This window comes from Cetorhinus maximus, chromosome 21, assembly GCF_964194155.1.
Source record: "Cetorhinus maximus chromosome 21, sCetMax3.hap1.1, whole genome shotgun sequence".
Classification (NCBI taxonomy): Eukaryota; Metazoa; Chordata; class Chondrichthyes; order Lamniformes; family Cetorhinidae; genus Cetorhinus; species Cetorhinus maximus.
This window is the reverse complement of record NC_135899.1, coordinates 5517445-5533636: the sequence shown is the minus strand read 5'-3', so window position 1 is coordinate 5533636 and position 16192 is coordinate 5517445. Positions and strand designations below refer to the sequence as shown.

At 44.5% G+C, this 16192-nt stretch overlaps 1 protein-coding gene across 1 annotated transcript in view; it reads right to left on the bottom strand.

The window, feature by feature from the left end:
* The window catches only part of LOC144695497 (uncharacterized), an 80178-nt gene extending 66949 nt beyond the window's left edge, over nucleotides 1-13229 (bottom strand). Inside the window, exons 1-3 of the mRNA XM_078566374.1 lie at nucleotides 12658-13229; nucleotides 4433-4528; nucleotides 3589-3822 (exon numbers count right to left, since the gene is read on the bottom strand). Coding sequence (XP_078422500.1) covers nucleotides 3589-3822; nucleotides 4433-4528; nucleotides 12658-13032 — 705 coding nt within the window. The 5' untranslated portion in view covers nucleotides 13033-13229. The remainder of the gene's footprint in view (nucleotides 1-3588; nucleotides 3823-4432; nucleotides 4529-12657) is intronic.
* Nucleotides 13230-16192: the final 2963 nt, after the last annotated feature.

Sequence of the window (16192 nt, the reverse complement as noted above, 5' to 3'; positions counted from 1 at the left end):
ATTGAAATGTATAAAATTCTGACAGAGCTGGACAGACTGGATACAGGGATGATGTTTCCTCTGGCTGGGAGGTCTAGAACAAGGGGTCACAATCTCAGGATATGTGGCAGAACATTTAGGACTGAGATGAGGAGAAACCTCTTCACTCAAGAGTGTGGTGAACCTGTGGAATTCGCTACCACAGAAGGCTGTGGAGGCCAAGCCACTTACAATATTTAAGAAGGAAATAGATAGATTTCTGGACTCTAAAGGTGTCAAGGGGTATGGGGAGAGAGCAGGAGCATGGCGTATGATTATATTGAATGGCGGAGCAGACTCAAAGGATTGAATAACCTACTCCTGCTCCTATTTTCAATGTTTCCCTCAGAAAGAACAATGTATTCTGCTTTTCAATTAATGTCCTTTCTTCATTTGTGTTATCGCATGCAGGAATGAATCAGGCAATGACCTCTGCTATAGAATCTCAGCACCAAGGCTGTGACCTCCTTAGGCTTCCCAAACTAATAAATATTTTGCAAGGCTCAAGACTTGGGTCAAGTAAAGCCAACTCCTCTTGGTATATAGAGGTTTCTCTGGACCCCAGCCATTTTGTCAATCACTTCATTTATCCTATTTGAAGCACAACCATAACACCTAAAATGAAAACACCATGTACATTATGAAACAATGATAACTGGTCAGAAATTAGGGTGTGTTACCTTACTCAATAGATAGGATGGTGGGGAAAAGATAGTTGTGGGTGCAGGCAAGAATTTCATCCTTACTCAGCATGTTGGGAAGCCATGGATTTAATCAGTAGCAGTACTCCTGGGATGTTATCTGATTTCCATGTGGGAACCATAGAGTTTTACAGCACAGAAGGAAGCCATTCGGCCCATCAATGTAATGGCACAGCTCTCAGGCAGGACTATCCGCGTCGTCCTATTTCCCATACTCTATGTTTTTAATTTCGGATCTGAAATGTATGATGGATATTATTCCTGCCACTGTTTCTGGTGGAACATTCCATGTCCTAACAACCCCTCAATTCATATCAACAGCCATCATATTATCAGATTTCATTTAGCTGTGAAAATTACTGCTGCAGACAACTTGGTACCTGCTGTAAGAATGGGCTCGATTTTCAGCTATAAAGAGGAGTTTCAGGAATGGAGGTCGGGATGTGCTGGTTGATGGAAATAAGTAGTAGGTAAGAGAAATAAAGTTATTTACATATAGGGCAGGGTTTGCGGGTCATTGGGTGGGCGTGGCAGGGTGGGCCTGGGAGCGGCTGGGAACTGGGCCACCGCCTGTGATCAGCCCCCGATGCATGTTGAAAAGCTCAGTGCTTCCAGGGTGGGGGCGGGAGGAGGGCGAGCGCTGAAGTCTGCGCGGGCGTGGGGGAGCGCACAGAGAGCTGCCTCAGGGAGCTGAAGAATTTTAAACCATGAAATAAAGAGTTGGAAATGCTGGGAAAAAATGTCCACTCATCAGACTCCCTCACATGAACGTATAGATTATAAAAATTCTGTTAAAGGATTTTAAAAATATTAATGTTGGAAACCTCGTCCCGCCCATTGATGAGGTTACCTCAAAAATCCAAAGGCCGTCTGGCCAATTTGCGCACCTGCCAATTGTAACATTGGTCGGGCAGTGAAAAATCTCACTTAATTAATACATTATTGGCCTTACTAGGCCTCTTAATCATCTGTGGGCATGCTGCCAACTCTCGCGCGTGCCCGCCAACCGAAATATCGTGCAAGGGCACAATGGCGTTGGGACGCTTGCCCGACGCCATCGCGCGCTATTTTATGCTCAGTTGGGTCAGGTGCGCACCTGCCCAGGGGATGTGAAATTCTGCCCATATAGACAGGAAATCTTATGTCCTTTTCATAAATAGGAGAGTTCATACTAAGTTGTAAACTAAATGACTTAATGAAGGTACATAAGAAAAGAAGCCTCAAAAATAAATATTTCACAAAGTATAAAACAATGGCAAGATTGTATAGGTATCGGATACTACTGAAGTTAACTAAAGCCACAATTGAATGCCAAAAATGCATTGGAAAAAAACAACTGATCAGGTGGCATTCCCATGGTAAAGTTCTGTTAGAGGCCAGAAAAGCCACATAGGTCCTTTGAAAGATTTAGCATAGTGGTTAGGATTGAGTATATATTTTGTGTTCATTTTCACTATTGAAGAGGATACAGTGGTAGGTACAAATGCTTTATTGAATCCTTAAGTGTAAATGCATAAATGGCCTTAGCTTGGTTTGAGGCACTGAAGATTGATCAGGTTTTTTTTAAATTTGCTCATGGGATGTGGGCATCATGGCTAGGCCAGCATTTATTGCCCATCCCTAATTGCCCTTGTTCAGAGGGCATTGAAAGAGTCAACCACATTGCTGTGGGTCTGGATATAGACCATGTATACCAGACCAGGTAAGAATGACAGATTTCTTTCCCTAAGGGACATTTGTGAAATGGATGGGTTTTTATGACAATGGTCATCATTTGACTTTTAATTCCACCATCTGCCCTAGTGGGATTTGAACCCGGGTCCCCATTATCCTGGATTATCAGTCCAGTGACAACAGCACTACACTAACACCTCCCCAGTTGCTGGATCTTATAACATTTCACCTTGAATGCCATAGAAAATTGGAGAAGTACTATGCAAGCCATTAATTTAGCTGACTAATAGTTCTTTGAGAACTGGACTAGTTCAAATTGACTGGAGAAAGAGCATGATGCATGAATGCTTGCATACGTGTGCCAAGCCCCATTCATTGATATCTAGATAGGAACATAGGATCAAGAGTAGGCCATTTAGCCCTTTGAACTTGTTCTGCCATTCAGTTGTTATGACTGATCTGTATCTTAACTCTATTTACTCAGTTTTATTCCATATCCTGAGAAGTCTTCTGTAATTCATGTAGGCCGGAATGTGGGATTGAGGTTACATTCAGGTCAGATCTTACTGAATGGCGGAGCAGGCTCGAGGGGGCGAATAGCCTATTCCTGCTCTTAATTCGTATGTTCGTGAAAGGGAATTGGATTATTTTACCTGAAAAGGAAGATTGTGCAGGTCCAAGGGTAGAGGGCAGGAGAATGGCACTAAGTGAATTGCTCCTTCAGAGAGCCAGTACAGACACACTGGGCTGAATGGCTTTCTTCTGTGCTGTAACAATTCAGTGATCCTGTGTTTTACAAATGACTCGATCTTACGGCACAACACAACTCAGAGAGCTACAGTCTAATGGTAAAATCCTAAAGAATGTTAAATTATTAGAATGAATTTTTTGTTTATAATGTTTTCATTATCACTAACTGGCTACAGCTATAACAGTAATATTGTCTTAGCCAACAATGGTGTCTAATACTCATTTGTTTATTCGTTTTCAGGCTGTGGGCATTGCTAGCAGGGCCAGCATTTATTGCCCATCCCTGATTACCCTTGAGAAGTTAGTGGAGACCGCAGCCTTGAATACAACTAAGTAGCTTGCCGGACCATTTCAGAGGCCAGTTAAGACTCAACCAAATGCCGTGGGTATGGAATCACATCAGCCAGACCGTGTAAGAACAGCAGAAAAAGAAATAAACAGGCACCATTAAAAACTGGATGTTGTCCTGTTCACTCAGCTCTTGTTCAATATCCCGAACAGTGACTAAAAGGGATGAGATTTCCTCCGTTATCTTCTCAATCCTCTCCTTCATCTCCTGACTCTTTTTCTCTTTCTCCAGGTTCAGATCTCCCAACACAATCCTCTCTTCCTCATGGAGAAACTGGTGAAGTTTTTCAAATTCGGCTGTAACCTGCTTCTCTGTCTTTACACTTTGGTCCTTTGGAAAATAATAGTGAGATTGAAAAAAATCAAATGATTTTTAAAAGGTCGTTCAGCTTGAGCTGTTCTGTTCATATCAGAATATTACAGAGAGAAACATGCCCAATCTAGTTAATTCTCAATCCACATAATTGAGATGTATACATGAGTTTTTGAATAAGGTGAAAATTATTCTCTAATGTAGTGAAATTTAGTTAATCTATGTTTTTATACAACAGATGATCGAATACCATATGATAATTTATTCAGTAAAGCGAGCTCTAACTGAGGATCGAGTTGTTGAATTCCCTTTATGGATTTATTGGTCATCATTGTGTATCGAGTTTTAGACTCCCCTTCAGTAGTCCCCTTCTCCTCTATGTCTCCCCTATCATATCTTTTCATAATTTTAAAGACTTCTATCAGATCACCCCTCAGCCTTCACTCTTCTTGAGACAAGACCCACAGCCTGTTCAATCTTTCCCGATAGGTATAACCTCCTTAGTTCCTGTATTATCTTTGTCCCCTCTGCCTCTTTATGTATCTTTTATAACATAGAGACCAGAATACTGCACAATGCAATTCTACAAATCTGCACAAAAGGTAGAACAGATTAACATCAAAGATACCTGAATGTGGGCTAATGTATTCTGATAATCACTTTTTACAGTGTTCCATTCCTTCTTCCTGTCCTGGACTAGCTTCAGTAAGTTTCGCAGTTCCTCCTGAACAAAAAATATCAACTAATTTGTACACGTTTTGGAAATAAATGCCCCAAAATTAAACACTATTCAGTTAAAATTAAAATTCTGAGAGCGCTCAGACCTTTATGGGTCATCATTTGCTTGACATTCGGCAGTTTCTGAGATAGATTTTCAGCTTGCTGTCTTGTGTAAAACTGGCATTAGGGATTAGCTGCCCACTCACTATAGGCACCACCTGAGTTTTCATTTCCATTGAAATCGTCAATGTTTTGTTTACGATATGAAGTTAATATCAAGACTTCGATTTTTATTATTTTAAGTTGATGTAAAATGCTAGTCAGAAATAAACTTGATTACTGTACTTACTCTGCTTTCCAACCTTTGTTCTGCATTTGCTTCTTAACAAGAAACACCCATGATGTAGATGCCACGACATTAATGTGCAATTACCACAGGAGCTGTTCACTTTTATAATAAAATATTTATTTAGTGACTCATATCTCAAAGCATTACATGTGTCACATGTGAAATATTCATCATGTTCCTACCTTGTTGGCTGAATTAAAAACTCTTAGGTTTACCATGTTGATTCACAACAACAACTTAAATTTATATGGCACCTTTAATGTACTGAAACGTATCAAGGTGCTTTACAGGAGCATTTTGACACCAATCTACACCAGGAGATATTAAGTCAAATGACTAAAAGATTAGTCAAAAAGAGAGGTTTTTCAGAATTCCTTAAAGGATGCAAGCAAAGTGAAGAGGTGAGGGAGTTATTGCAGAGCTTGGGCCTAGGCAGCTGAAGGCATGGCCACTAAAGGTGGAACATTTAAAATTGGGGCTGCATGAAAGAGACCAGAATTAGAGGAGTGCAGATGTCTCGGGAGGGTTTTGGGCTGGAGGAAATTACAAAGATAGGAAGGAGCAAGGCCATGAGAGATTTGAAAACAAGGATGATAACTTTAACATCAAGGGGTTGCTTGACTGGGAGCCAATATAGGAGAGTGAGCACAAGGGTGATAGGGGAAGGGAACTTGCCGTGAGTTAAAACACAGGATCAAGTTTACAGAGGGTAGAATGTAGGAGACCAGAAATGCATTGGAATAATCAAGTCTAGACAATGGGGGTTTCACCAGCAGATGAGCTGAGACAGGGGAGACGTTGGGCAAGGATATGGAGGTAGAAATAGGTGGTCTCACTGATGGCATGAATATGAGGTTGGAATCTCATCTTGGAATGAAATGTGGCATCAAAGTTGCGAACAGAATGTCTTAATCTCAGACTGTTGCTATTGAAAGGGATAGAACCAGTTGCTAGGAAACAGAGTTTGGAGCGGGTTCTGAAAACAATGGCTTTGGTCTTCCCAATATTTAATTTGAGGAAATTTCTGCTCATCCAGGGCTGGATGTCGGATAAGCAGCCTGGTTATTTAGCAAGGAGGAATCAAGGGAAGTAAGTGGTGGTGAGGTAGAGCTGGGTGTCATCGGTGTACATGTGAAAACTAACTTATGCTTTTAGATAATGTCACTGTGGGGCAGCATGTAACTTAGAAATAGGAGAGGGGCCAAGGATAGATCATTGAGGGAATGCACTAGAAGTCATGATGTGAAACAGGAAGAGAAGCCAGTAAGTGATTCTCTGACTACAATTAGATAAGAACAGAACCAGGGCAGGGCAGTCCCACCCAGCTGGATGACAGTGAACAGGCTTTGGAGGAGGATGGTATGGTCAACTGTCTTGATGGGAGTAATTTTCCGTGCCCACTGGCGTCGGGTGTACTCGGTGGCATGAGCGGACAATATGGCGAGAAGGCCAAAATTCGGTTTCACAACGTTGTGATCATCCGCTCAGCCCATCAACGGCGGGCTGCATTTCCTGCCATCAGACGTTGGGAACCTCATTGTTATAAATCATTATAAAGCCTGCCCACAACAACATACGTAAGGCGTACACTTGGCAGGCTGCACTTTGAGGGGAACTCGGTGGTGAGTGCACAATATCGTTGCAGAGCGCTCACAAGGGTTGCCTGTCGGACTTAAAGGTTGAGATGCATTGTGGGGGGGTGGGGGAGGGGGGGCTCAAGGGCTGCCCTGCAGTTGAAGGTAGTGCACAAGCAGGTGTGGGATGGTAGGTGGGGTTAGGGAATCAGCCAAGCATTAGGGAAACCTTGCAGCTGAGACAGTTCAGACGCAGCCACATTAACATGCATGGAGTCAGGTCCCTAGCTTATCTGCCCACTCAAGCAATGCAGAGGCATGAAAGCGCCACCAAGTGCTCCAGAGCTTTTCACCCCTCGGGCACAGACTGCAAACTGCACTGGAGAACAGTGGGATGACTGGGCAAGTTGTACCATCTCCTTGCTAAAGCTGACCATGGAGCAGTCACTGGTGGAGGCACTCACAGCCCCTTGCAATGTCAACATCCCGGTTTGGACCAGTCTCCCCCAGGGTTCAAGCTAACAGTGCAGCCTTGCAGTGCGGGTTAGGAGAATGCCTGCGCCTGAGCTGAGAGCACAGTATGCAGTCCAATGGGCAAAGCTGCTGCCAATCGGTCAGGTGGTGTGGGGCAGAGTTGTGTGCGGTTTCGGGCAGCCATGCAGCACACTAATCTCTTGCCATCCAAGTGGTGGCCAGCACTCTCTGGGATGTGTTAAGGGGCCTTTAGACTTAACCAAGAGAGGTTCTTAGAACACCCAAGCTAACCCACTTTCTCTCTCTCTCTCTCTTTCATCCTGCAGGAGGAGTACATCAGGAGCATGAAGCCCGGTTCCTAGCTGTATACCTCGTGGTGTACAGGGATTGAAGAAGACAGAGAAGACAGCAACTGAGGCCTGGCTGTACAGAGGTAGAAGCAGAACCCTCAGGAAGGAAGGGCATCTGGGGGTCCCACATACGCCACCGATGAGTCGCGGAGAGCCATCGCTGGTCAGGACCAAGCTAGACCCAGGGTCCATAAACTCTACAGGGTCCTGCAGATGACCAAGAACCAGTGTCACCAAAGGTTGTGCATGTCTAGATAACTGGTTGATTACATCTGCCAGCTACTAAAGTATTTGGTGCCACATGGATATGGAGGGCATCCACTGCCAGTGCCCGTCAAAGTGACAGCGGCGCTCAATTTTTATGCCAGTGTATCCTTTCAGGGCTCCACAGGTGACCTCTGTGGAATATCACAAGCCTCCAACCACAAATGCACCCATGAGGTCACGGATACCACCTTTGCATGGGCACACAGCTTTGTGCATTTTCACCTGGGACCAGGAGAGCCAGGATTCAAGAGCAATTGGATTTGCCCAGATCTCAGGTTTCCCATAGGTGCAGGGTGCCATTGACTACACTCACATGACGCTCAGGTCTCCGTCACAACACACGGTCAACTGCATCAACAGCAAGGGATTCCATTCGCTGAATGTGCAGCTGGTGTGCGACCACCACAAACACATCCTGCAGGTGTGCGCACGGTTTCCAGGGAGTGTGCACGACTCTTACATTGTCAGTCGGTCACAGAAACTGACGTCTTCCATGATCCACAGAAGCTGCAGAGTGGCTCCTCGGGTTCAGAGGCCGTGGCTGATGACACCCGTGCGGCGGCCTCAGACTGCAGCAGAGCGACGCTATAACGAGGCTCATGCTGCAACTTATAACTTGGTGGAGCAAACCATCGGGATGCTGAAAATGAGGTTCCAGTGCCTGGACTGGTCTGGTGGAGCCCTGCAATATAATCCACAGAGAGTGTCACACATCGTCATAGCCTGCTATGCCCTTCACAGCCTGGCACTGCAACAGGGATAGGAGCTGGCTGAGGAGGAGATGAAGGAGTTGCATGTCTCCCCCGATAAAGTTGGCATCCACAGGGATGAGGATGAAGAAGACCTTGAAGGCGACGATGATGGTGATGAGGCTCTCACACTGGCCAGGTGAGGCAGGTGTGCTCGAGAGGCCCTCAGAGCTGCTAGATTTGTAGAGGATGATGACGACATGCAGTGAGGAGACACCATAGATCCTCACATTGCATCTGTAAACGATTGACTCTGGCTGATGGCATCACAAATACCCTCTATGATAAGGCTTCTGTCATGGAGACACAGTGGAGGCCCTAATAGTCGCTCGAATCCAGGAGAATGATGATGACATGCAGTGCGGACACTCTATAGATCTTTACATTGCCTCGGAGACTGTCTGACTCCTATCTGGCCGAGGGCAGCTCGCTTGCGCTCTGTGATCAGGGTCATGACATGGAGACGCAGCCGTGGAACTTTAAAAGCATCTAATCCTTTGTCTGCCTTCAGCACCTGAGCCCTTCAGGAGCACAGCGTCACTGGTCACAGATACTGATGAGATGGAGGCCAGCCCCACCTTAAAGGTGCTGAGAGCACACAGAGAATGACGGAACTCTGTGACGCCTGCTCACGACATCCTGGCAGCAATGATCAGCGTCATTGAGGTGCAGGCATAAGTAAAGTGTCCAATGAGTGTGAAGCTGGGCCATCACTGTGGTCTGAAGGCTGCACAGAACACAGGGAAGAGGCCCTGGACTGAGACACCTGCCTTTACCTTGTGGAGAAAGGTTTCACGTCTGAGTGACACGAACACTGCTCATCAGAACAAGGAACCATAGGGGAGACATTCTTGGGAGTTCATTAACAATAGTGAACGTTATGTACAAATAATTAACTCCCATGCCCAGGTTGTGCAATTATATCCTCTTAACCCTGCTGCTATGACTTGGTGCTCCCCGGACATCCTCAGTGGAGGCGGAGGCAGCCTGCTGACTGCTACACCCTGTCTGTGATGGTCTTGACGGGCGTTCTCTGGAGGGCTGAGACCTGGAGGGCCCCAGCCTACTTTCAGGGTCCTGCTGTGTGGCAGTGGCACCCACCTCACGCTGTGGAGCTGGAGCTGCTGAGGTCACAGGAAAAGGGGATTCGGATGGGCCGGACACTCTTGGAGCCATCTTGGTGGATGGCCCAGGGGTGTGCACCTGCTGATCCTCCTCCCCAGCCAGGGGAAACAATCTCTCAACATCCACCCTATCAAGCCCCTTCAGAATCTTATATGTTTCAATGAGGTCACCTCTCATTCTTCTAAACGCTAGAGAATATAAGCCCAGTTTACTCAGCCTCTCATCATAGGACAACCAGGGACAAATCTAGTGAACCTTCGCTGCACCGTCTCCAGTATAAGTATATCCTTTCTTAAATGTGGAGACCACAACTGCACACAGTACTCCAGATGTAGGCCAGGCTAGGTAAGGATGGCAGATTTCCTTCCCTAAAGGACATTAGTGAACCAGATGGGTTTTTACAATTGTTGATAGATTCAAGCTCATCATTACTGAAACTACTTTTTAAATTCTAGGATTACTAATTGAATTTAAATTCCACCAGCTGCCATGTGCCAGAGTATAAGCCTGGGCCTCTGGGTTACCATCCAGAGACATTACCATTATGCTACTGTTTCCCCATTTGATCCGATCTAAAGTCATGCTCCTGGCTACTGACGTCTATGTCACGAAGATCACATTAAACCTGACTGTACTCTGCTCTAGTGATAAAGCATAACTCCCATGTCATGAGTATTTTCTGGGTCTCTAATAAACACCAGGTCAAGATGAGCATTGACTCTCATGGCTTCATAGAATCACTAGGCCAAGAAGCATGTGTTACCTTTACCAACTCTGACTTTAGATCACATGTACCAGCTCCCACTGTGCCTGCCTATTCCTGGTCTCCAGTTCCTGTATCTCTCTGGATATCTGTGTTTCCGGCTATATTATGTCTACCTTCTACCCTGCAGTCTGTCTCATTTAGGATCCTGCTTCCCTTGTCTTTCCCCTGTCTAATTTCAATTATTTTCTATTATTGACTTGGTACCTCAGATACCTCTTTGTCCTTGTCTTGTTTAAGTCTAGCCCATCCCTTGGGTAAAAGCTCATTTTCATTCTGGATAGTTTCCAGTTTCTCTGAAGGTAGCTTTGATTTGCGTCGACTGCCCACTACTACCCTTTTTTTTGATAAACTCTCTCCAAATACTGGGAACATACCACAGAACTGTAGTTTTGCTTTAACAAAGACAAAAACAAAAAGTGCTGGAAAAACTTAGGAGGTCTGCCAGCATCTGTGGAGAGAAAGACAGAGTTATCGTTTCGAGTCTGAATGGCTCTTCTTCAGAGCAGGGTAGAGTATAGTATTGAGCCTGGTAGAAGTTGGCATGAAGATTGCACCAACACTGGATTGTACCCTGTAGTTTTTCTTTAATTTATTCATGGGATGTGGGCATCGCTGGCTTGGCCAGCATTTATTGTCCATGTCTAATTGCCCTTGAGGAGGTGGTGGTGAAGTGCCTTCTTGAACCGCTGTAGTCCATGTGGTGCAGGTACACACTGTGCTGCTAGGGAGGGAGTTCCAGGATTTTGACCCAGCGACAGTGAAGGAACGGCGATATTTTTCCAAGTCAGGATGATGTGTGGCTTGAAGGGGAACTTCCAGGTATGAGGGACTGTAAGGGTTAATGTGGGACTGGGGGAACAGTGCTGCCCACATTATGATGTAGAGAGTCACATGGGAGTAGTAGGGTGTAGTATTGAGCCTGGTAGAAGTCGGCATGAAGATAGCACCAATACTGGATTGCACCCTGTACATATGGAAATAATTACGTGTTATTTATAAACAGTTATTGTTTAACCATTCAAGCCTCCAGACCCCGTCATGAGACAACACACATCCTTACAATAAGAACATTATTTTGCAACTTCTGCCTTTGAATTTTGAATCAATCCTAATGCAACTTTCAAGGCTCCTACAAGATTACTCACTACGTCATTTACCCCTACATGCACTGCCACTTGGACCCTACCAGTCCCTATCAGTATCCCTTCTAACATTCCTCAATATTTACTCCTCTTGTTGCAGGTGGACAGCTCATCATCCTGCACGCGTTATTGTCCTGAAGACACAAATGGCTAACCAACTTCTTGAGTGAACAATCATCTAGAGTCTCCCTGTGACCTGAAAACTGCTTCTTTATGCAGTTGTTCTCTCGGCCTTTCCCTCTGAAATCTTATTACCTTCTACCTAAGTTAGAGTAGCGGTTACATTGCGGGGCTAACGATCCAGAGAAATTCAGCTTACACACCATCATGGCAGTTTGAGACTTTGAGTACTGTTTACAAAGCTGGTACCAATAAAACTACTGCCCTTTCCATTCTATACATGGCTTCCGTCCCACTGATGACTTGTAATTGCCTTTTGAGTAGGCCCAGCCACTCCAAAACTCTGAAGGAATGTGGCTACAGTGGTTCAACAAGACCCATCGCCACCTTAGGGAAATTGGGATGGGCAATAAATGCTGCCTCGTGAAAGCATAGTGATTATGCTCATGGGTCAGTAAATCCAGAGGCTGGGACTAATGGTCCTGAATCCAAACCCCACCACAAGAGCGGGGGAGTTTAAATTCACTCAATTGTCTAGATCTGGAATAAAAAGGTAACTCAGTACTGGGGGTCATGAAATATCACATTGTCCTAAAAAAAAACCATCTGGTTCACTTATTAATGTCCTTTAGGGAAGGAAATCTTCCATTCTTACCTAGCCTGGCCTACATGTGTCTCCAGACCCACGATAATGTTGCTGATTCTTGACCAACCTCTGAAATAGCCCTGCAAGCCACTCAGAAAAGCAGAAGAATCGGAAACGGGCAGACCTCCCCACATTCACCTCTGTGCTGGACACAACGAAGTCACACCAAATTCAGTCAAAACCCCCTTCACACTAACATCTGGCGTCTTGTGCCCAAGTTAGGTGAGCTGTCACACTGACAAGTCAATCAACAACCTGACGTAGTCACTGAATCATGCCGCACACCCGTATGTCCCAGTCTCCTCCATTATCATCCCTGGATATGAGCTGTCCCAGGCTCGAGGAGCCGAGTGGCCTACTCCTGCTCCTAATTCGTATGTCCCATTGAAAGGACAGACCCTCCCAAAGGTGGCAGTGATTTCCACTCAAATCTCCCTCGGCCTGGGTTGTTCTTGAAGAATATAAAATTGTCTTAAGAATTGAGAGACACTCAAACCCAAATCTATCAATATTCCCTGTTCAGGATTCTGTTATCTGTTTCTGTATTTTATTTTACACGGTATCTCCTCACCTTAAACTCTTCAGTAGCTTCTTCCACTGGCAACACTTTGTGGTTTTGATGATTCTTTGAAATCTGACAAATCAGACAGATGGGCTGATTGTCAGTTTTACAGAAAACTTTCAGCTTCTCCTTGTGAAGGCTGCACTCCTGCTGACTTTTATCACCCTGATCACTTTTTATAAATGTCTCCACGATGTTGGAGAGGGTGCGGTTAAGTCTCAAAGTCCTGGTGGAAGACTCCTTTCGACAGACAGGACAGGAGGTAGTGTCAGCTTTCTCCCAGTACCGCGTTATACAGGATCGACAGAAGCTGTGATCACAGTCGATTAAGACAGGATCTTTATACAGATCATGGCAAACAGCACAGGAAAGATCATCTTCCATCTCGGATCACCTGTGCTCTAAGTAAATCGGTGCCCAGTATGAAGTGAAATAATTTCAGTTTCAGTTCCGGATTCCAGCAGCATTATAAACCACAGCTCGGGAAAGGGCAGGCAAAAGTAATTAATGTAAATGGATTAAAGATAAACAAGACAGGTTCGCTAATTTTGTTCAGGGAATCTGCCACCACCATGACCCAGTCTGACTGTGTCTCTGGTGCTGTAAAAATATAGATAACTTTACATCATTCTCATGAAGTACAAAGACAGCTAATCTAGGTAGAATTGATTGAAACTGTGCTCTCGCAGGCTTTTGATCACAGTAGGTGGGAATGTTAGAGAAGGAAATTACTTCCGTGTAAATAAGGCAATAGGTTTATTGAATGATACAGCATAACTTTGAAGCCTGTTTGAAAATGACAGGATCAAATTACACAATATAGACAGCTTGACAACAGGTAGGATCAAGTTATACATTCCAGGCAAGCTGCTGGGTGTGTCTAGTGCAAACCACTTGTGGTTCAAATAAATGAATGAAATGGGCTCTTAGAGTTAGAGAAAAAAACTCAACATCCCATTCCACCCACATATGTCAAACTTGATGGAAGGAACAAGTAGAACAATTCAAAGTATGTTGGAGAGATTTGTCAGTGAGATTGGGATCTTAATATTACACCTGATGTTGATGTTAATTAGATGAACTATCTTTAAAAGTAACAGTGAAGCTCAACGCAAACTGGAGGAACAGCACCTCACCTTCTGACTAGGCACTTTACAGCCTTCTGGACTGAATATTGAGTTCAACAACTTTAAATCATGAACTATCTCCTCCATCCCCACCCCCTTTCCAATTCCCCTTTCTCCTATAATTTAGATATATTTTTCTTTTCCCACCTATTTCAATTATTTTAAAATGTTTTTCCATCCATTGTTTTATCTCTACCTTTCAGCCTATTTCGATCCCTTCCCCTCACCCCACTCCCACTAAGGTTATCTGAACCTTGCTCGTCCTGCTTTCTACCCTTAATGTCACCATTAGCACATTTCTTAGCTAATATCACCACCGTCAACACCTCTTTGTCCTTTTGTCTATGACATCTTTTGGTTATCTCCACCTATCACTGGCCCTCTATCCAGCCCTACCTGTCCCACCCCACCTTAAACCAGCTTATATTTCACCTCTTTTCTATTTTTTCCTTAGTTCTGGTGAAGAGTCATACGGACTCGAAACGTTAACTGTGTTCCTCTCCGCAGATGCTGTCAGACCTGCTGAGTTTTTCCAGGTATTTTTGTTTTTGTATCTTTGAAAGTACACTGTAACCACTCCAGTCTGGAAACTGATTGCTCAGAAGCACCATTTATCTGGTAAAATGTTTGAGTAAACCCAAGCAACTAACAGAATCACTTTAGTACACTGCTTTGGGAGTACAAACATGAAAGATACAGTATTTGGATAAGTAAAACAATTTTTATTAATGTTTTATGATTGTTTTATACTTCAGGTATTATCAGTATCTCTTAGCAGGAGAAGGTCACCAACTCAGGGGTTCTGGAGCATGCCAATTCTGTCAGCATACACTCGTTGCTAAGCCATTGATGTTTGCACTGGCTCAGCCACGTTCATCGGATGGACCACAGCCACATACCCAAATATCTTCTGTATGGTGAACAGGTCACGACCTCCTGTGTGTAAATGCTTCTACTACAAGGACACCTGCAAGCGAGATATAAAGATGGTGGACATTGACACTGATCATTGGGAGACAGTCGCTGACGGCCATGACCTCTGGAGGCTGACTGTTCGGAGGGGCATTGGAAGAGGCGAGCAGAAATGAAAAGCTCATCTAGCCAAGGAGAGGGCCCAGAGAAAAGAGAACCGGAGAATCGTGCACCTCCTCAGCCCCACTGTCTCCCTCTGCAGCAGATGCGGCAGAGACTGCCAGGTCAGAGTGAGGCTCCTAGGTCACACCAGGAGACGTGTAACACAGAGCTGATCACCATGGCACAAACCATCAAGTTGTGAGAGGGAAGGCTGCCGCCAATTCTCCAGGTAAATATTTATGTCTACAATGTTTTCCGGTTCACACATGTGTGGTTAGGCATTCTAAAGTCATTCTATAATGCAGAGAATTCCAAAATCCAGAAATGACTTGGTCCCAAACATTCTGGACTGGAAAGGTTATGGTGTACTGACTTTTGACTTTTGAAGCCATAACATTGTGAAAGAGTGTCCCCCGGAACACCTCTATGCTACCTCGAAAAACAATATGGTAAAGCAAACCATTCCCTTTGAACCCTGCAAGTGGCATCAACTGTTGAATGCCCTCCACTTTTCAGTTCATGAATATGGTTAATTACTGACTAAATTCTAATCCGAATGGAGAGTTATTTCCTTTTTGAATGCTGCTTGCTGCTCATAGACTTTTTTGTGGCCAGTCAGGGACAAGATACCAGAATATCTGGATTACAAGTGACAGTGCAAGGCAGTCTGTTTACTAGAATAATACACGGAAAATTTCAATCTTCTATAGTTTTTGGCAGCAACAGGAAGGCAAAAACTGCCCCAACCTGAGGGTCACCATTGAACAGAAGCTTTGATGGACTAGGGGGTACAGGAGGAAGTATAGGGGGCTTTACACACTGACCAATGCTTCACTTTATGATCATCCTAGAAAACCCTTCTACCATCTGCCAGGCTGAAGTGAAGAGTGTGAATGAATACTTACCACTCACCTGAATGGGTCTAGTGAGTCAGCATTGAAGAAACTCATGACCAACCAGGATCGAACAGTCAGTGTGACAGCTGTCCCTGCTAGTGAACAGAATATTCACCCTCTTCATCACCAGTGAATTTTGACTGAAGTATATTGTCATGTCCCAGTATACTATGAGCTCCAAGCTCATTTTTATATTGTTAAACTGACCACAAATGGTTGCAAAAAGATGGCCGCCTGAGGATCACCTGGGTTGAAACCACGCCCCGTCTCAAGGGGGAGCAAAAGAAACCTTCCAGACTGACATTGACTCAATGCCCTTTCCAGAAAATAATTCAAAACCGTGATTTCAAAATGAATGGGTCATTCAGAATCAAAGACAATGGCTGTCTCAAACTCTCAAAAGCCACAACACAGGATTTATAATTGACCTAATCACCCACCTTATTT